At 44.7% G+C, this 20,794-nt stretch overlaps 1 protein-coding gene across 1 annotated transcript; it reads left to right on the top strand.

Annotated features, from left to right (window-relative positions):
- The first annotated feature begins 5,462 nt into the window (after positions 1–5,462).
- Positions 5,463–18,696, top strand: LOC311144677 (hexokinase-4-like). Its single transcript, XM_084180755.1, has 10 exons — positions 5,463–5,620; positions 8,562–8,724; positions 13,835–13,989; positions 14,153–14,272; positions 14,573–14,668; positions 14,820–14,919; positions 15,119–15,302; positions 16,870–17,025; positions 17,197–17,430; positions 17,565–18,696. Exons 1-10 carry the CDS (start codon positions 5,540–5,542, stop codon positions 17,710–17,712), a joined length of 1,437 nt encoding a protein of 478 aa, XP_084036881.1. The 5' UTR covers positions 5,463–5,539; the 3' UTR covers positions 17,713–18,696.
- Positions 18,697–20,794: the final 2,098 nt, after the last annotated feature.

The following is a 20,794-nucleotide window of genomic DNA, read 5'->3' as shown; positions in this document are numbered from 1 at the left end:
TGAGATGGAGACATGAATCCAACATATCAATTATTAACTGATAATTTGGAAATTAACCAAAGCTTGAAACCCCAGGCCTATATGTATAGTCTATTTTTTGTTGAATCCTGGGTTGAATTGAAACAATAGCTGTTGATGACTTTCGCAAATGCTATATAGGCTTAAATAGGATAATTGATGATATTGATAAAGTATGGTGCTTACATTTAATTGGCTCTTAAACCTACCCTTTGAAATGACTTTGACAGCAACAGTGAATCTATTTAGTTTTTAAGTGGCAATTTCACAACAGTCATTCTCACAATAGCACATTGGTAATAGTCAGTGACAAATACCAAAGCTAAGCAGGGCTTGGATGGGAGACCAAAGGGATAGCTGTAAATAGATAAATTAGCCAGTAGGAGGTGCTACCCAGCTTTTTTTTCTGGTAGTGGATATAACATTGAAGATTTGATGTTGTTTCAAAGCCACAAATTCAAATTCTATGTTGAAAATTGGTAACCAAGATGACATAATCCTGTGGTTGAAATTTCACCCTCAAAACAACTTTTAGAAAATCCAACATATTTTACAAATAGATTCCACATCACAATATGTTGACGAATTACGTTGAAACCAGGGGCGTCATGCACCCATTATTTTCAAAGGGGCATGAAGTAGATGAGGATCGAGGGTGGTGGTACGAATTCTGAGAATTTTACACCGGAAACAGCTTTTTCCTACAATCTAGAGAAAAAAATCTCAATTTGTCTGTCATAGTTGACGTGTACCTATGATGAAAATTACAGGCCTCTCTCATCTTTTTAAGTGGGAGAACTTGCACAATTGGTGGCTGACTAAATACTTTTTTTCCCCACTGTATATACTCAGTGTACAAAACATTAGGAACTCCTGCTTTTTCCATGACATAGACTGACCAGGTGAATTCAGGTGAAAGCTATGATCCCTTATTGATGTCACTTGTTAAATCCACTTCAATCAGTGTAGATGAAGGGGAGGAGACAGGTTAAAGAAGGATTGTTAAGCCTTGAGACAATTGAGACATGGATTGTATATGTGTGCAATTCAGAGGGTGAATGGGCAAGACAAAATATTTAAGTGCCTTTGAACGGGGTATGGTAGTAGTTGCCAGGCGCACCGGTTTGTGTGTGTCAAGAACTTCAGCGCTGCTTAGTTTTTCACGCTCAACAGTTTCCCGTGTGTATCAAGAATGGTCCACCACCCAAAGGACATCCAGCCAACTAGACACAACTGGGGGAAGCATTGAAGTCAACATGAGCCAGCATCCCTGTGGAACGCTTTCGACATGCGAATTGAGTCCATGCGAATTGAGGCTGTGCAACTCAATATTAGGAAGGTGTTCCTAATGTTTTGTACACTCAGTGTAGGTTGTAATCTCATTGGTCAATGTCTCAATCAAATATTATCCAGTTGTCCACGTTGAAATGACGTGGTGTACCCAGGGGGTAGTAGTTTGGTAAACTATATTTTCAGAGTAGCTTTCCCAACAACAGGACAGGCCATGATGACCTAAGCCTCGCTGTCATTTCTCAGCATCCCCATTCTTTGTTTCCCTAAGTAATTTTGCTCCATTTAACAATTCCCCCTTGGCCACTTTCCTCAGTGCTAAGTGTTTTCCATACCAGAAGTGTCCAGATAAATTGATTTCCAGGACAACGGATTGAAAACATTGGGCACGGAGACTGTGAAAGAGAGTTCTTGGAAGCATCTGTTGACGGGGTGGTTGTGGCAGGATGAGGGGAGTTTTCCCCCCCCTTGAATAGGATAGTTTTGGTTGCCATAGATGTTTAGAAAAAATAGCCCTGCCTAGTCAATGAGACATAGCTTTGGAGCTGTATACCGTAACCGTACGCAATTGTTTTCTCAAATGGAAAAGCAATAAAATATATATTTTTTGGATACACATTGAGATTCATATTTGGTTGAAAATTACGATCTGAGGACCAAGGTGAGAAGGACTTGATTTAACCCGATGTTGAATACTTTGCTTTTGGCCAGTGCACTTATATTGACGGCTGCAGTGGATGCATCATTAACTGCAAAAGCACACAAATGAAGAAAAATCGTTTCCAGGCCTTTGAGTGAACACTTTTAAGTGAAATAGCTAGTGTTTTTAATGATTATTTTACTAAATAACTAGCCTAACAGCAGACAAAATGTTGACCAGGGAGGAATTGGTTGGACATAAATGACTGGACAGTAGTTCAACACATGTTAAATAAATAGTTTAAAAATAATAATAAAAAAAACATTTATGTATTTACAGATGAAGACCAATCATTTATAAGTTTGTTATTTATCTTCACGGTTTCTGCGTTCTTCATGTAGCACCTTCAAGACGAACCGCTACTTTTTAACCTGCTCTTGTAGCCCACCTGGACAACACTTTACTATTCCACAGCAGACAGCACCCATGACCGGCAGGACATGTATGATATGGACCCTCATACGATGGAGAAGGTAAAAACATACAACTATTACTATGTGCTTTTAGTGTTACAAAATGTCATTGTGATAATCTAATCCATTAATGGACAATTCCCTAAAGTGCCCCTTTAAATTGTCCTACTTAGAAAGTGTCAGAAATCTCACCTCCTCCCAGGGCATTGGAAAACCCTACTTATCTAGCAAACGGAGTGTCCAGCAGCATAAGAATAAATCACTGCAAAAGTCCATGAAAGCATGAAACAGTGGAACAGATAATGGGGATATGAAAAATGGAATTAGCAGGTATTTGGATACCTGTTCTGGATATTTTACTTGTCTTCAGCATTCTAAATACGGCATTATACAATTAGTTCTATATTTGTTTTACTTTTAAGTGATTACTTAAGTGATTACTTTCACCATATTCTGAATGTAGCAAGTTTTTTTTTTTTTTTTTTTTTGTCAGTGGTCTTATCTGATGAGTGAGGCAGGTGGATGGAAGCCTCGCCCATCAGGCCATCTCAGCAAACAGCCTAGCTGGAGAGCTCTAACTCGGTTAAATTAGCCGGCATAATCAGCTATGGAGAAGCACTTGGCACACGTTCAAGTTCCATCCATAAAAAAAGGACCTGACACAAATCAAACATGGATGGATTCCTCAAACAGCAGCATGCATATGCCTGTGTGTGTGTGTGTGTGTGTGTGTGTGCGTGTGTGTGAGTATGTGTGTGTATATGTTCAATCAAACTTTAATGATTTATTACTTATTACACAGGTTTATACTGTTAGAGAATAAAGAATGTTTGAATGAACTAAATTCAGACATTCTTAATTTGCAGTGCAAGGTTTGGCCAAATCTCTTAACAGTCTCCTGATAAGGTGAGATGTAGTGGACCCAGTGTGTGTCAACCTGTAGGTCAGGATAATTGTTGCATTTACTCTGAAACCAGGAGGTCAGGGCACCAAGGAAAGGGTCACCACTGCTATTTTTGGAGCAGTTTTTCACAATCTTTGGGTGATAAGCACAGGAGACCCATTATTGATTTTATAGGCCATTCAACTTTGCAGTGTGCTAAATTTAGATGCATATTTATCTAGTTAAATAAAGACAGACTTTGAATAACACAAAAGTACACTGCACCTACCAGTATCTGATCTGCCTCCACAATTACTCTGAAGGTATCTTAGTAGCTGTAGGTACATGTATACAGGCCTAAATCATGTGCATATTGAACCTAATGACATACAGTGAGGGAAAAAAGTATTTGATCCCCTGCTGATTTTGTACGTTTGCCCACTGACGAAGAAATTGGAGCCCCAGGCCGAGGGAGATTGACAGTTATTTTGTGTTTCTTCCATTTGCAAATAATCGCACCAACTGTTGTCACCTTCTCACCAAGCTACTTGGCGATGGTCTTGTAGCCCATTCCAGCCTTGTGTAGGTCTACAATCTTGTCCCTGACATCATCGGAGAGCTCTGGTCTTGACCATGGTGGAGAGTTTGGAATCTGATTGATTGATTGCTTCTGTGGACAGGTGTCTTTTATACAGGTAACAAGCTGAGATTAGGAGCATTCTCTTTAAGAGTGTGCTCCTAATCTCAGCTCGTTACCTGTATAAAAGACACCTGGGAGCCAGAAATCTTTCTGATTGAGAGGGGGTCAAATACTTATTTCCCTCATTAAAATGCAAATAATTTTTTTACATTTTTGACATGCGTTTTTCTGGATTTTGTTGTTGTTATTCTGTCTCTCACTGTTCAAATAAACCTACCATTAAAATTATAGACTGATCATGTCTTTGTCAGTGGGCAAACGTACAAAATCAGCAGGGGATCAAATACTTTTTTCCCTCACTGTAGGCTGCTGTTGAACCCAATGACATAGGCTGCTGTTGAACCCAATGACATAGGTCACATTTTTGCCACGTTTTCTAAGCAAAGACAATAATCTGCATTTCAACTATTTCTAGGTCAAATTATGTTATCTGTTCTACTAAACAAAAGTCAGGTCATCGCATAGATACAGAGTGGAAATGAACTTACTGGAATTACAAATTCTGTTGAAAACGAACAAAAATAGTTTAGCTATATGTATTTTCAGTGGTTTTTCGTTGAGATGTCTGAGGCGGTTTATTTTGTTTGCCTGCTTTTGGATTTGTCATTACCAGCCAGAATAAGAAGTCAAATTGGTAAAACAGTGAGAGATTGTTGGTCATCACTGCAATAATTTGCTGTTCAAATTGACCTGTGATGATAATAGAAAGCCACAATATACACTGAGTGTACAAAATATTAAGAACAACTTCCTTGATATTAAGTTACACCCCCTTTTGCCCTCAGAACAACCTCAATTCGTCGGGGCCTGGACTCTACAAGGTGTCGAAAGTGTTCCACAGGGATGCTGGCTCATGTTGACTCCAATGCTCCCCACAGTTGTGTCAAGTTGGCCAGATCCTTGATACACACGGGCCATTCTTGATAAACACAGGAAACTGTTGAGCGTGAAAAACCCAGCAGCATTGCAGTTCTTGACACACTCAAACTGGTGCGCCTGTCACCTACTACCATACCCCGTTCAAAGGCACTTAAATATTTTGTCTTGCCCATTCACCCTCTGAATGGCACACATACACAATCCATGTCTAAATTGTCTCAAGGCTTAAATATCCTTCTTTAACCTGTCTCCTCCCCTTCATCTCAGCTGACTGAAGTGGATTTAACAAGTGACATCAAAGAGGGATCAAAGCTTCCACCTGGATTCTCCTGGTCAGTCTATGTCATGGAAAGAGCAGGTGTTCCTAATGTTTTGTGCACTCAGTGTATAGCTCTCCTGAAATCAGGTCATAGATATAACATCTGACCACATGTCCTTGGCCAGATGGGATGAGGCATTAGGGTGTGGGCGTTTGTGTGTGTACAGAGGCCACCATCTTCTCCGGCCAGCCCCTTTAACCAGAGCATAAAAACAGCTGAGGTCCTCATTCAACTGTATTTACAGTCCACTGGCTCTGCATACACACACTCTCACACCAGACACACACTCACCATACACCTAGATACACACGAGAGTCATTTGTAAGACTGGAGAAGATGCCGTGTGTCAGCTCCTACACAGGCCAGATGGGGAAGATGCCTTGTAGCCTCAGCTCTGTGCTAGAGACAGCCCTCATGGTAAGACACACATTTCTGAAGAGTTTAGGTGAGAACTTCGTCTAGTTTTGGTCTCCAGTCTAAGTTTTAACGTCTGAATAGTTTACTTTAGGTTGAGTTACTTGAATTGATTAGGCTTTTCAAATAATTTGTACAGTCGTGGTCAAAAGTTTTGAGAATGACACAAATATTAATTTTCACAATGTCTGCTTCCTCAGTTTTTATGATGGCAATTTGCATATACTCCAGAATGTTATGAAGAGTGATCAGATGAATTGCAATTAATTGCAAAGTCCCTCTTTGCCATGAAAATGAACTTAATCCCCAAAAAACATTTCCACTGCATTTCAGCCCTGCCACAAAAGGACCAGCTGACATCATGTCAGTGATTCTCTCATTAACACAGGTGAGAGTGTTGACGAGGCTGGAGATCACTTTGTCATGCTGATTGAGTTAGAATAACAGACTGGAAGCTTTAAAAGGAGGGTGGTGCTTGAAATCATTGTTCTTCCTCTGTTAACCATGGTTACCTGCATGGAAACATGTGCTGTCATCATTGCTTTGCACAAAAAGGGCTTCACAGGCAAGGATATTGCTGCTAGTAAGATTGCACCTAAATCAACCATTTATCAGATCATCAAGAACTTCAAGGAGAGAGGTTCAATTGTTGTGAAGAAGGCTTCAGGGCGCCCAAGAAAGTCCAGCAAGCGCCAGGACGTCTCCTAAAGTTGATTCAGCTGTGGAATCGGGGCACCACCAGTGCAGAGCTTGCTCAGGAATGGCAGCAGGCAGGTGTGAGTGCATCTGCACGCACAGTGAGGCGAAGACTTTTGGAGGATGGCCTGGTGTCAAGAAGGGCAGCAAAGAAACCACTTCTCTCCAGGAAAAATATCAGGGACTGACTGATATTCTGCAAAAGGGACAGGGATTGGACTGCTGAGGACTGGGGTATAGTCATTTTCTCTGATGAATCCCCTTTCCGATTGTTTGGGGCAAAAAAGCTTGTCTGGAGAAGACAAGGTGAGCGCTACCATCAGTCCTGTGTCATGCCAACAGTAAAGCATCCTGAGACCATTCATGTGTGGGGTTGCTTCTCAGCCAAGGGAGTGGGCTCACTTCACTCACAATTTTGCCTAAGAACACAGCCATGAATAAAGAATGGTACCAACACATCCTCCGAGAGCAACTTCTCCCATCCATCCAAGAACAGTTTGGTAACGAACAATGCCTGTTCCAGCATGATGGAGCACCTTGCCATAAGGCAAAAGTGATAACTAAGTGGCTCGGGGAACAATACATCGAAATTTTGGGTCCATGGCCAGGAAACTCCCCAGACCTTAATCCCATTGAGAACTTGTGGTCAATCCTCAAGATGCTGGTGGACAAACAAAACCCCACAAATTCTGACAAACTCCAAGCATTGATTATGCAAGAATGGGCTGCCATCAGTCAGGATGTGGCCCAGAAGTTAATTGACAGCATGCCAGGGCGGATTGCAGAGGTCTCGAAAAAGAAGGGTCAACACTGCAAATATTGACTCTTTGCATAAACTTAATGTAATTGTCAATAAAAGCCTTTGACACTTATGGAATGCTTCTAATTATACTTCAGTATACCATAGTAACATCTGACAAAAATATCTAAAAACACTGAAGCAATAAACTTTGTGAAGACCAATACTTGTGTCATTCTCAAAACTTTTGACCACGACTGTACATTATTGCCTTAATAATGTTAGAATTTTACTTTCTACTCGACTATTATTACTCATACTATTCTGCATGAATGTTGTCTGAATTAACTCAAGTCTTCACACATAGACTGCCCCATGTTGTTTGAGAATAAATTATGGGTGAGAAGCTTCGTCAGATGTTCAGTTCACTACTTTGTCCTCTTTGAGAAATAGCCGGATGAAAATATGTGTATCTTGATGGTGACGTATTTCAGAGCAACCATCAAACAGGGCATACTGCAAATAGCAATTCTTTGACTTTTAACTTATTACATTTTTTCAAATTTTTTCAATGTTTGTGTTTCAGCAGGTCACATTTTAGATGAATAAAAATGTAGAGAGAAAGGGCTGAAGTGAAATATGAAATACATCTTCATTATCCCTTACTCTCCTTCACAACACTTTTTTTTAAAAATCACAATTTGCTTTATTGTGCTATAAATTATGTACTCCATCGTTTCCCAAACTAGGGGTCACGACCCCATGTGGAGTCACCTGATTTGAAAATGGGGTTGCGAGAGAAACTCAGAAATATATTTTTTTGAAATTGCGCTTCATTCATAGAACCAGGATTACGTCAGTAACCTCCGGTAGCCGCTAGATGCGGTTGTAATAAACAGAGCGGTTTCTGTTTTCTTCCTACAAATGTGGCTCTATCTTTTGAATGGTTTAAGTTACAAAATATTATGACCCCATCACTGAAAGATAAGGAACACCTATGTGTCTTCTGTTTCCCTCTACAATACCCACAAGCCACGTAGGACTCATTAGAACAGAGTGGACAAGACCAGGCATTAAATCAGACTGGGGGAAAAAAGAACGTGATCAATGATAATGTTCTTTTCTACACAGAAGATCATACAACATTATTGCCTGATGATCTTTTGAACTTCCCAATACCTTTCTGATGCATTTCAGTCACTTCAAACCATACTTACTTCAGATTGAAATACTGTCAAAAGTACTGTCGGACTGATTTGTAATAGACTGTCATAGACTCAATTTAAAAAGTAAACATTGACCGTTGATTACATAACTTTTTTTACGTGGGCCAAAAAAGTTTGGGAACCCCTGCTGTACTCTATTTGTGACGTGTGCATGTAAAGTGTCCTTGGGCTTGTGAAATGCCACACCTGACGTTCCCTTGGGGGAATAATGTTATTCTATTCTATTCTAAAGGTATTTTATGAATGAGTCCTGCTCTGACCCTGTTCGTCCCTCCCTCCCCAGGTGGAACAGATTCTGTCGGAGTTCAGGCTGAAGAAGGAGCAGTTGAAGGAGGTGATGAAGAGGATGATGAGGGAGATGGACCGGGGACTGCGTGTAGAGACGCACCAGGAGTCCAGCGTCAAAATGCTGCCCACCTATGTCTACTCCACTCCTGAGGGATCAGGTAGAGGCATTTACCATATTTGGGTCGTTCCACAAAATGAGTGCCTTTTGCGTTCCTTTTATATTTTAAGTAGAAATTGTGCACCAATAATGAATTTTAAAAGCCTGTTATATTAAATGAAGTGCCCTTTAATATAGACTACTAGGAGAATTCAACTAATCTGAATTTCAATATGAAATAGAAGTCACACCCTCTCTGATTCTAGGAAGGTTTTAACCCACTTAACCACAACATTTCTTGAAGTTTTCACCATCATTGTAAAACCCAGTTATTTTGTTGCTTTGACAGTCATTTCTGAAGATTATTATTTATTTAATGTGATTAGTGATTAATTCACATCTGTCCGTCATTTTAAGGTCAACCCTGTTACGTGAAATGAACTTCTGTTTTAATATGGTGAAATCATTCCTTAAAAAAAATAATTATAGAGAAATATTTCACATCTAATAGTCAAATCATAGAGTAAAAAAAAAAGTGAGCTGGTTTTTAAAATGTTGGCAATTTTCTGGTGTCTTGTGGTGGAAAACTGAGCGGGTCGAGCATAACACGTCTACCCTGGTAGAGGCTTGAAATGTTTTAACAATTTCCCCTAAAAAGATAAGCTTGCATTCTACTGTCCCTCCCGGTTGCACACAACAAGCTTCCATTCCCCCTGTCACAAGGGGATTGTCACGATCGTCGTAGGGAATAGACCAAGGCGCAGCGTGATGAACGAACATGTTTAAACTTTATTATCTTTAGTGATAATAGACAAACAACAAAACAAGAAACGACTCGTGAAGTCCACGGTAACAATGACCAACACGGAACACAACCAACTAGAAACAAGAACCCACAAAACACAAAGGAAAAACCGACAGCGACTGCGACCGCGCCTCAATAAGAGCTAAACAGGGGAGGGCTGGGTGGGCATACCTCCTCGGCGGCGGTTCTGGCTCCGGCCTTGCCCACCACCCTCCAATCAACCCCCCATAGCGCCCCTGGTCCGGTCTAGCCCCGCTGGCCGGAGCCGGACTGACGACACGCACCCCTGGCTTGGTGCGTGGAGCAGGAACGGACCGGACCGGGCTGACGATGCGCACCCCTGGCTTGGTGCGTGGAGTAGCAACTGGCCGAACCGGGCTGACGATACACACCCCTGGCTTGGTGCGTGGAGCAGGAATGGACCGGACCGGGCTGACGATGCGCACCCCTGGCTTGGTGCGTGGAGTAGCAACTGGCCGGACCGGGCTGACGACTCGCACCCCTGGCTTTGTGCGTGGAGCCGGAACGGGCCTCACCGGACTGACGACTCGCACCCCTGGCTTGGTGCGTGGAGCCGGAACGGGCCTCACCGGACTGACGACTCGCACCCCTGGCTTGGTGCGTGGAGCCGGAACGGGCCTCACCGGACTGACGACTCGCACCCCTGGCTTGGTGCGTGGAGCCGGAACGGGCCTCACCGGACTGACGACTCGCACCCCTGGCTTGGTGCGTGGAGCAGCAACGGGCTTTTCCAGGTTGACGACTCGCACCCCTGGCTTGATGCGAGTAGCAGGAACGTTCTGGACCAGGCTGACGACTCGCACCCCTGGCTTGGTGCGAGTGGCAGGAACAGGCCGGGCCGGGCTGGCGACTCGCACCCCTGGCTTGGTGCGAGTGGCAGGAACAGGCCGGGCCGGGCTGGCGACGCGCACCGTAGGTTTGGCGCGAGTGGCAGGAACAGGCCGGGCCGGGCTGGCGACGCACACCGTAGGCTTGGTGCGAGTGGCAGGAACAGGCCGGGCCGGGCTGGCGACGCGCACCGTAGGTTTGGTGCGAGTAGCAGGAACAGGCCGGACCGGGCTGGCGACGCACCCCGTAGGCTTGGTGCGTGGAGCAGGGACAGGCCGGGCTGGGCTGGCGACGCACCCCGTAGGCTTGGTGCGTGGAGCAGGGACAGGCCGGGCTGGGCTGGCGACGCACCCCGTAGGCTTGGTGCGTGGAGCAGGGACAGGCCGGGCTGGGCTGGCGACGCACCCCGTAGGCTTGGTGCGTGGAGCAGGGACAGGCCGGACCGGGCTGCCGACGCACACCATAGGCTTGGTGCGTGAAGCAGGAACAGGCCGGACCGGGCTGGCGACGCATACCGTAGGTTTGGTGCGAGGAGCAGGAACAGGCCGGACCGGGCTGGCGACGCGCACCGTACACTTGGTGCGAGGGGCTGGAACAGGCCGGACCGTACTGGGGACACACACCACTGGCTCTACCTCGGGATCTGGAACGGGCCGGACCGGACTGGTAACACACCCCAGTACCTCTCGCCGTGCCTCTACACCTTCCCTCCCTGCTTTGACCAGTGGCCCCCGTAACCTGGTGGCCTTCTGAATCCGCCCCTTTTCTGCCTCCGTCAGCCCCGTCGTCCATGCCGTGTGCCCCCCCCTAAAAAATTTTTGGGGTTGCCTCTCGACCGTCCAACGCTGACACTGCTTACGCCGTTGCTCCTCTCTCCGTCGCCTCTCAATTGTCTCACTCCATGGCCGGCGATCCATCCCGGCCAGGATCTCCTCCCAGGTCCAGGACCCCTGCCCGTCCAAAATCTGTTCCCACGTCCAGGCTGCCGATTCCTGGACACGCTGCTTGGTCCTGGTATGGTGGGTTCTTCGGTCACGATCGTCGTAGGGAATAGACCAAGGCGCAGCGTGTGGAACGAACATGTTTAAACTTTATTATCTTTAGCGATAATAGACAACCAACAAAACAAGAAACGACTCGTGAAGTCCACGGTAACAATGACCAACACGGAACACAACCAACTAGAAACAAGAACCCACAAAACACAAAGGAAAAACCGACAGTTTAAATATGGCTCCCAATCAGAGACAACCAGCAAACAGCTGACACTCGTTGCCTCTGATTGGGAGTCACTCAGGCCAACATAGAAAATGACAAACTAGAACCCCCAACATAGAAATATAACACATAGAATAAACACACCCTGGCTCAACAAATAGAGTCCCAGAGCCAGGGTGTGACAGGGATTTATGGCTGATTTAAGATGAAATCACCAACCCTGTTACAGTCAACCCTGTTACAGTCAACACTGTTACTTTATTTGGCTCTTTATAGGCACTTACTATAGTATTTTTTAAATTTAACTTCTTGAGATGGGAAAACATGTTTTTTATTAAGTTGAACATGTGCTGTTTATGACAGAATGTTAAAATTGAGTGAAATTAAAAGTTATTTTGGATCAAGTTACACTTCTCAAAAGGCACCGATTTGGTTCAACAACCCATTCATTCAATGCCTTCTTGTGAAATAACAATGTCAATTCATGATAGCTAGTCTATTTGTACTGAACGGTAATGAAGTCATGAGAGATGGCACATGAAATAACATTTTTATTTCTTATTAGATTTAGTTTACATTCAGTGTCTAGGGCATTTTGAAATACAGTGGGGAAAAAAAGTATTTAGTCAGCCACCAATTGTGCAAGTTCTCCCACTTAAAAAGATGAGAGAGGCCTGTAATTTTCATCATAGGTACACGTCAACTATGACAGACAAATTGAGAAAAATTTTCTCCAGAAAATCACATTGTAGGATTTTTTATTAATTTACTTGCAAATTATGGTGGAAAATAAGTATTTGGTCACCTACAAACAAGCAAGATTTCTGGCTCTCACAGACCTGTAACTTCTTCTTTAAGAGGCTCCTCTGTCCTCCACTCGTTACCTGTATTAATGGCACCTGTTTGAACTTGTTATCAGTATAAAAGACACCTGTCCACAACCTCAAACAGTCACACTCCAAACTCCACTATGGCCAAGACCAAAGAGCTGTCAAAGGACACCAGAAACAAAATTGTAGACCTGCACCAGGCTGGGAAGACTGAATCTGCAATAGGTAAGCAGCTTGGTTTGAAGAAATCAACTGTGGGAGCAATTATTAGGAAATGGAAGACATACAAGACCACTGATAATCTCCCTCGATCTGGGGCTCCACGCAAGATCTCACCCCGTGGGGTCAAAATGATCACAAGAACGGTGAGCAAAAATCCCAGAACCACACGGGGGGACCTAGTGAATGACCTGCAGAGAGCTGGGACCAAAGTAACAAAGCCTACCATCAGTAACACACTACGCCACCAGGGACTCAAATCCTGCAGTGCCAGACGTGTCCCCCTGCTTAAGCCAGTACATGTCCAGGCCCGTCTGAAGTTTGCTAGAGTACATTTGGATGATCCAGAAGAGGATTGGGAGAATGTCAGATGAAACCAAAATATAACTTTTTGGTAAAAACTCAACTCGTCGTGTTTGGAGGACAAAGAATGCTGAGTTGCATCCAAAGAACACATACCTACTGTGAAGCATGGGGGTGGAAACATCATGCTTTGGGGCTGTTTTTCTGCAAAGGGACCAGGACGACTGCGTGTAAAGGAAAGAATGAATGGGGCCATGTATCGTGAGATTTTGAGTGAAAACATCCTTTCATCAGCAAGGGCATTGAAGATGAAACGTGGCTGGGTCTTTCAGCATGACAATGATCCCAAACACACCGCCCGGGCAACGAATGAGTGGCTTCGTAAGAAGCATTTCAAGGTCCTGGAGTGGCCTAGCCAGTCTCCAGATCTCAACCCCATAGAAAATCTTTGGAGGGAGTTGATAGTCCGTGTTGCCCAGCGACAGCCCCAAAACATCACTGCTCTAGAGGAGATCTGCATGGAGGAATGGGCCAAAATACCAGCAACAGTGTGTGAAAACCTTGTGAAGACTTACAGAAAACGTTTGACCTGTGTCATTGCCAACAAAGGGTATATAACAAAGTATTGAGAAACTTTTGTTATTGACCAAATACTTATTTTCCACCATAATTTGCAAATAAATTCATTAAAAATCCTACAATGTGATTTTCTGGGGTTTTTTTCCTAATTTTGTCTGTCATAGTTGACGTGTACCTATGATGAAAATTACAGGCCTCTCTCATCTTTTTAAGTGGGAGAACTTGCACAATTGGTGGCTGACTAAATACTTTTTTTCCCCACTGTATGATATGCCACAATAAGATAAGATTGTATTCCAGAAACCCCTGGTTGTGTGAGTGTGTGTTTGATCCTATATGACACCCTTCTCTGTGTTGCGCTGTGTCAGAGGTGGGTGATTTCCTGGCCCTGGACCTGGGGGGGACTAACTTCCGTGTGATGTTGGTGAAGGTGGGGGAGGATGAGGAGAGGGGGTGGAAGGTGGAGACCAAACACCAGATGTACTCCATCCCTGAAGACGCAATGACAGGCACGGCTGAGATGGTGAGAGTGCAGCACTAGTGTACTTAGAAGTGTTCACTCAGAAGTGCACTGTGCTGACCAGTGTAATTAGTGTCCCATAAATGATGAGTGACCCACCACCCCCTCTTTCCATTTCTCCTTCTTCCTCTGTCTCTCCTTTTCCCTCCTCCCTCTCTCTTCTCAGCTCTTTGACTACATTGCAGAGTGTATATCAGACTTCCTGGACAGACACCACATCAAACACAGGAAGCTTCCTCTGGGTTTCACCTTCTCCTTCCCCGTACGACATGAGGACATAGACAAGGTATGACGTGGACTAAGTACAATATCCACACAGGTTTAGAGACTTCAGATTAGAGAGTTGACCTCAGTGACTATCTGATTCTCTGAGCTAGTGTCTGTCAGAGGAGGCTGGTGGGAGGAGATATTGGAGGATGGGCTCATTGTAATGGCTGGAATGGAAACCACACGTTTGACTCTGTTCCATTTATTAAATTCCAGCCATTAAAATGAGCCTGTCCTCCTATAGCTCTTCCCACCAGCCTCATCTGAGCCCTGCTACCAACCCTACACCTAACTCTAACCCTCTGTGTTTTCCTCCCAGGGCATCCTACTGAACTGGACCAAAGGGTTCAAGGCGTCTGGAGCCGAGGGTAACAACGTGGTGGGACTACTGAGAGATGCCATCAAGAGGAGAGGGGTAGGGTTTTTACTACAGGATAAGGATTCTATGTTTTACGATACACAGAATTATAGATATGTTATGATAGACATGCAATGAGACATTTGTAAAACATGCGTAGTAGATTAATGTAAATAGAGCCGTACTGAAATGTCCCTTTACTCTTCAGGACTTTGAGATGGACGTAGTTGCCATGGTGAACGATACAGTTGCTACCATGATATCTTGCTACTATGAGGACCGCAGCTGCGAAGTGGGAATGATAGTGGGTAAGGACGCACACACACACACACACACACACACACACACAGACATATACACACACACACACACACACATTGATTGCTCATCCACTAATCTCCTGTTACCTACCACCTTCTCTACCCCTCTTTAAAGCCAACTATGTTGGTGTTTGTCTGTAATACAACACACAAATCAAGTGTAATATGACCATTGTCCTGTCCCCAGGTACTGGGTGTAACGCATGCTACATGGAGGAGATGCGGACAGTGGAGCTGGTGGAGGGAGAAGAGGGGAGGATGTGTGTGAACACAGAGTGGGGGGCCTTCGGAGCCAACGGAGAGCTGGAGGAGTTTAGACTGGAGTATGACAGGGTGGTGGATGAGACATCACTCAACCCTGGACAACAACTGTGAGTTCTGGGGTTTAGTCAGAGAGCTGTCAGTCTCACAAAGAATCAACCAGGCCCTTCTAAGTTTAGGGGGTGTTCCAATCTCCACTGGTGATAAAACAACCTTTCATGGGCATAAAAGTGGCTAAAGAAATCGATTCTTGAAAGTAGTACCTACAGGTAATTGCCAAAATAAAGGAAACACCAACATAAAGTGTGTTCATAGGGTGTTGGTCCACCACGAGCCGCCAGAACAGTTTCAATGCTCCTTGGCATAGATTCTACAAGTGTCTGGAACTATTGGAGGGATACGACACCATTCTTCCATGAGAAATTCCATATTTTGGTGTTTTGTTGATGGTGGTGGAAAACGCTGTCTCAAGGCGCCACTCCATAATCTCACATAAGTGTTTAATTGGGTTGAGATCTGGTGACTGAGACACACACGCAGACACGCACACACGCGCACGCGTACGCGCACGCACACACACACACACACACACACACACACACACACACACACACACACACACACACACACACACACACACACACACACACACACACACACACACACACACACTTTAAACCCCCTATGCTCCTTTAAGACCCTTCTGTCAAAGTCACTGAGATCTCTTCTTCTAGCCATGGTAGCCAAAATAATGGGCAACTGGGCATTTCTATACATGACCCTAAGCATGATGGGATGTTTTAATTGCTTAATTAACTAAGGAACCACACCTGTGTGGAAGCACCTGCTTTCAATATACTTTGTATCCCTCATTTATTCAAGTGTTTCCTTTATTTTTACCTGTAGTTCCTCTTGTGCAGTATTAGCTGCATGTGTATCCAGATGTGTCCATTCTTAGAAGCTCAAAGTAAGTAAGAGTCCGAAGAGTTTCTGAGAGCTGCACATGTTTCTGTGACACAATGCATATGCAGCCTGAGGATGAGCACAGGTGGAAACGTGCCTCTCTCTCTCTCTCTCTCTCTCTCTCTCTCTCTCTCTCTCTCTCTCTCTCTCTCTCTCTCTCTCCCTCTCCCTCTCCCTCTCTCTCTCTCTCTCTCTCCCTCTCGCTGTCTCACCTGTCTACGACGCTCACCTGACTCTGACCTGCAGCCTGTGTGGTTGCTAGGTAACCCGGTTGTTTTCCCGGCCGTGGCCAGTGGCAGGCCCATATACGTCAGGGTCAGATTAATGAGCTCCTGTCCAGTGCTAGCTAATGTCAACCAGGCTAATGGCTGTTTACCGTCTGCTCTGACAGCCCCTTCACACAGGCAACCGATGAGCTGAGCCTCACTCACCCTAGCACTTTATCTCTCTCTCCGCTCACAGAGACAGAGAGATGGAGAGATCGCTCTCCTGCTTTGCAATCCTTCTCTTTCTTCAGCCTAGCTGGGAAATGAGGATGTCAGGGATATAGGTTCACGTGTTGTGTGACGCACGACTCTCTGTCTCTCTTTCTCCATCCACTTGCTCTGCCCTGCTGCTTCCCTCTACTCTCTCTTCTACCTCCCCCTCTGTCCACCTTCCTCTCAACCCTCGTTCTTTCCCTTCCTTTCCCCCCTCCCCTCCATCTGTCTGTAGCTATGAGAAGTTGATCAGTGGGAAGTACATGGGAGAGCTGGTGAGGCTGGTATTGTTGAAGCTGGTGAATGAAGAGCTGCTGTTTAACGGGGAAGCCTCTGACCTGCTGAAGACTCGCGGCAGCTTTGAGACGCGCTATGTCTCCCAGATAGAGAGGTGAGGGGTCACAACACAACCGTGAAATGAGAATAACAACTGTCAACACTATTACAATTACAGCAACACAGTCAGTGACTGTCTTCTGTCTTAGACAGTAAAGCTTCTCTCAGTAAGTCTTGGTTCATTAATAAGTGTTAAGTGTGTGTTCTCTCCCTGTGTGTTCCTCAGTGACTCTGGTGACAGGAAGCAGATCTACAACATCCTGTCCACGCTGGGCGTGTTGCCGTCGGAGATGGACTGTGACATAGTGCGTCTGGCATGTGAGAGCGTTTCCACGCGGGCAGCACACATGTGTGGAGCAGGGTTAGCCGCTGTCATCAATCGCATGAGAGAACGCCGCAGCCAGGAGGTGCTGAAGATCACCGTGGGCGTTGATGGCTCCGTCTACAAACTCCACCCCTGGTGAGGAGGGGGGAGGAAGATGCAGAGAGAGACAGAGAGGGTCACTAAGTCTGTAACATACGAATGATGCTAGTCATATCTAGTAAAAATGTCATTCATTTTATTCTAACCCTGATGTTGATCTCCCTCCACAGTTTCCAGGACAGGTTCCACAAAGTTGTGCGGGAGCTGACGCCTCACTGTGACATCACCTTCATCCAATCTGAGGAAGGGAGTGGTCGGGGGGCGGCACTTATCTCTGCAGTAGCCTGTAAGATGGCAGCGTGCATGCTGACACAGTGAGAGGGTCGTAACAGCCTCCCACCTATAGGGGGCGATGCAGGTGAACCAGGCTGAACTGACCTCCTATAGTAAATGACTAATCGTGAGAATCTCAATTGGTTTTGCTCAACTCGCATCCTCTCCTTCATCCTCTCCTCACCTCCTTTTGAGAAAGGTCAAAGGTAATCAAGGAGAGGAGGGGAGGAGAGGAAACATGGAAACAAATGCACTTGTATGAAATGAGACTGTCCTTCACTAGCGCGTCATCATACAAATGACGTTTACAGGGGTGTAAAGTAGTAAAAACGAATGTAGCTAGTTGTGCTAGACATTTTATAGATAAAACTACAAGTATTGTTTTGAAATATGTGCATGCTTTTCACCTCCAAGTGAACAACAGCTGATTCAAAGGGGGCAGATTTCAAAACTCTTCCGCGGAGGATGCACTTCAGTATCCTTCGCGAGAGGAAGCTATCGAAGTGAGGAGGACACTCCTCCATTCGCCTACAAACGAATTGACACTCTCCTTGACCACTCGACCACTTATCGGTTTCCAAGTCACCGAGGAGAGGAGGACGGAGGAGTCAAGGAGAGGACGGACTATTGTCCAATTAAGAATCCCCCCTCATCTAAGGTCACCCAACTCTGGCCTTTTCTCGAGGCTCTCGCAGAGTAAAGCCTCCCTCCTCATTGGTGAGAGAGGCAATATGTGTGTGGAGAACTCATTGTACTGACATATAACCCCACCACACAGCACACACAATATGGAAAACACAGAGGCATATTAAATCAGTATTTTCCCTAGTGTACAGTATTATACAGAATCTCTGAGTCTCTGTAAATTCCTTGGAGTGCCCACAATGCACAGGTGGTGTGTCACAGCAAGTACTGAACCCTTGTTATAACATGTTCTCAAGCAGGGGCGGTGTGTTCATTAGGGCGATATGGGCGACGCACTGCCAAACGGGAAAAGGAAGGGATTTTTTTTCTAATCAATTATATCACGGCAACAGTAGTTATCAGCGTTCTAATCTAGACGTCTGATCTGCCACTAAATGTCCAATCAGGCTAAAGTCGTGCTTCAAATGGCCCCGCCCCTTTTGGGGCGATTTCAGTCAGGTTGAAAATCGCCCCAGAAGTCTCTCATAGACTCTCATGTAAAATCTTTTTTTTTCAAATATCAGAGCTTTCAATACAATCTCTATGGGTTCCGGGAGGGCTTGCACTTACGCGCTTTCGTCATACGTAACATAACCATGAACGTAACTAAGAAAAGAGCGGGTAGCAGCGTCAATCAATTCACGTACTACTGTCAAGATGGCTAGCGTTCAGTGCAACTCGATTGTCTCTTTGAAAGAAGTTCCTTTTTGTCGGCGAACAAATCAAGATAAATTGGCAACGAAACAATTAGGACCTCCCAGACCAAATTTAATAATTCAACAGGTTTCTACTAGCGGGGGAAAGTCCTACACCCGAGGATTTTCCAAAAATTGGTACGAACGAAAAACCTGGCTAGCAGGCTGCGATGTAGCTAATGCAGTCTTCTGCTACCCCTGCTTACTCTTTCACCCTGAAGGCGGCACGGCAGACAGCACCGCTTGGACAGCGACTGGTGTAACGGACATGCACCATCTTTCAGAAAAGATTAAGAAACATGAGCTGTCAAAGACCCACATGGATAGCTGTTTGAGATTGTCTGCTTTGGGGAGAGTGAACATTGCCACTCAACTGGATGAGGGATACAGGCTAGCTGTCCGCCGCCACAACGATGAGGTTAGCAAGAACCGCCACATCCTCAGCCGGCTAATCCAGTGTGTGAAGTTTTGCGGAGTGTTTGAGTTAGCTTTGCGAGGCAAAGATGAAACTGAGGGCTCCACCAACCCTGGTATTTTTCTTGGACTTGTCAACTTTGTGGCACAATTAGATGAGGTGTTTTATGGAAATGCATATTGTTTATGCAGTGTTGAGGAATGTGAAAGAACACCCTTGATTATTTTTACTGTGATAACTTATTTTGCTTTTGTAAGCCAACACTTTTGAGATCAGTCAATAAATGCTTCTGGTATTGACTTATATGCTGCCCCTGTCTTCATGTTGTTGCTGGACATATCTTTTTTAAATTGTGTGTAGGTCACCTAAATCATCAGAAAAATTGCCCCCCCTGAGAATTTTTTCAGGAGCCGCCACTGTTCTCAAGCTACCACTGATTGCAGGTGTTTGAAGCCTGATTCATACTGTAATATAATGTTCATGTGAAAAGCAATGACATTGACTTATAACATCTGTATGTTTTTTAGTTTACTGATGTCCGTTAAATCCAGAGATGTTACCGTAGATACAGTAACTCAAAATTAAAGGATTATCAGTTTAAAATGTATTGCTGTTAATTCTTTCACATGATGAGCTCAGGTCTTAATTGCTAATATGTATATCTAAGAATGAGAATGTGCTTTGTACATGTGAAAATAATTGTTTGTTGTAAATAAAGTTGCTATAACATAACATTTTTTAATGTATTTTTTGTGTGTCTATCATCATAAAACATTTAGGCTTTTGCTGTACATGACCACATACTTTGGTGTCATAAAGAATGGTAAAGTTTCTGTTCAGCAAAGCCTAACTGTAGGTGAGTAACACACACAACCAGGCAAACACCCAACACAACTGAAAAAGGACAATAAACAACAGCCATACCAATGGGTAACATCTCAACTTTTCTTCGGGGGAGATTTTACTGACTATACTCACATTGCATAATTCCCACAATCCTCTAAATCCCACTTCCTCGCTTTCCATATCTGCCATCCGCGCTCTCTCACCGTATCTCTGCACATTCACCTCCCCCCCCCCCCCCCCCTCTCTCTCTCCCTTCTCTTCTCTCATCCTATCACCCCTCCTCCCCCTGCTCTCTCGCCCTATCTCCTTATTCCACCCCAGTGGAATCCTGGTCCTTGGGTCCTTATCGTGTTCCCATAGAGAGAGAGAGGTTAGAGATGGCCATGTAAGGGACTATGGTACCCACTGCAGGCCTATTATAGGATGGCAGAAGATAACATGGGTCATGCATATAAACCCTCCCCACCGATCACACATAGTCCTGGAC

This window comes from Coregonus lavaretus, assembly GCF_964263955.1.
Source record: "Coregonus lavaretus genome assembly, chromosome: 17".
Classification (NCBI taxonomy): domain Eukaryota; kingdom Metazoa; phylum Chordata; class Actinopteri; order Salmoniformes; family Salmonidae; genus Coregonus; species Coregonus lavaretus.
This window is presented reverse-complemented; position numbering and strand designations above follow the sequence as displayed.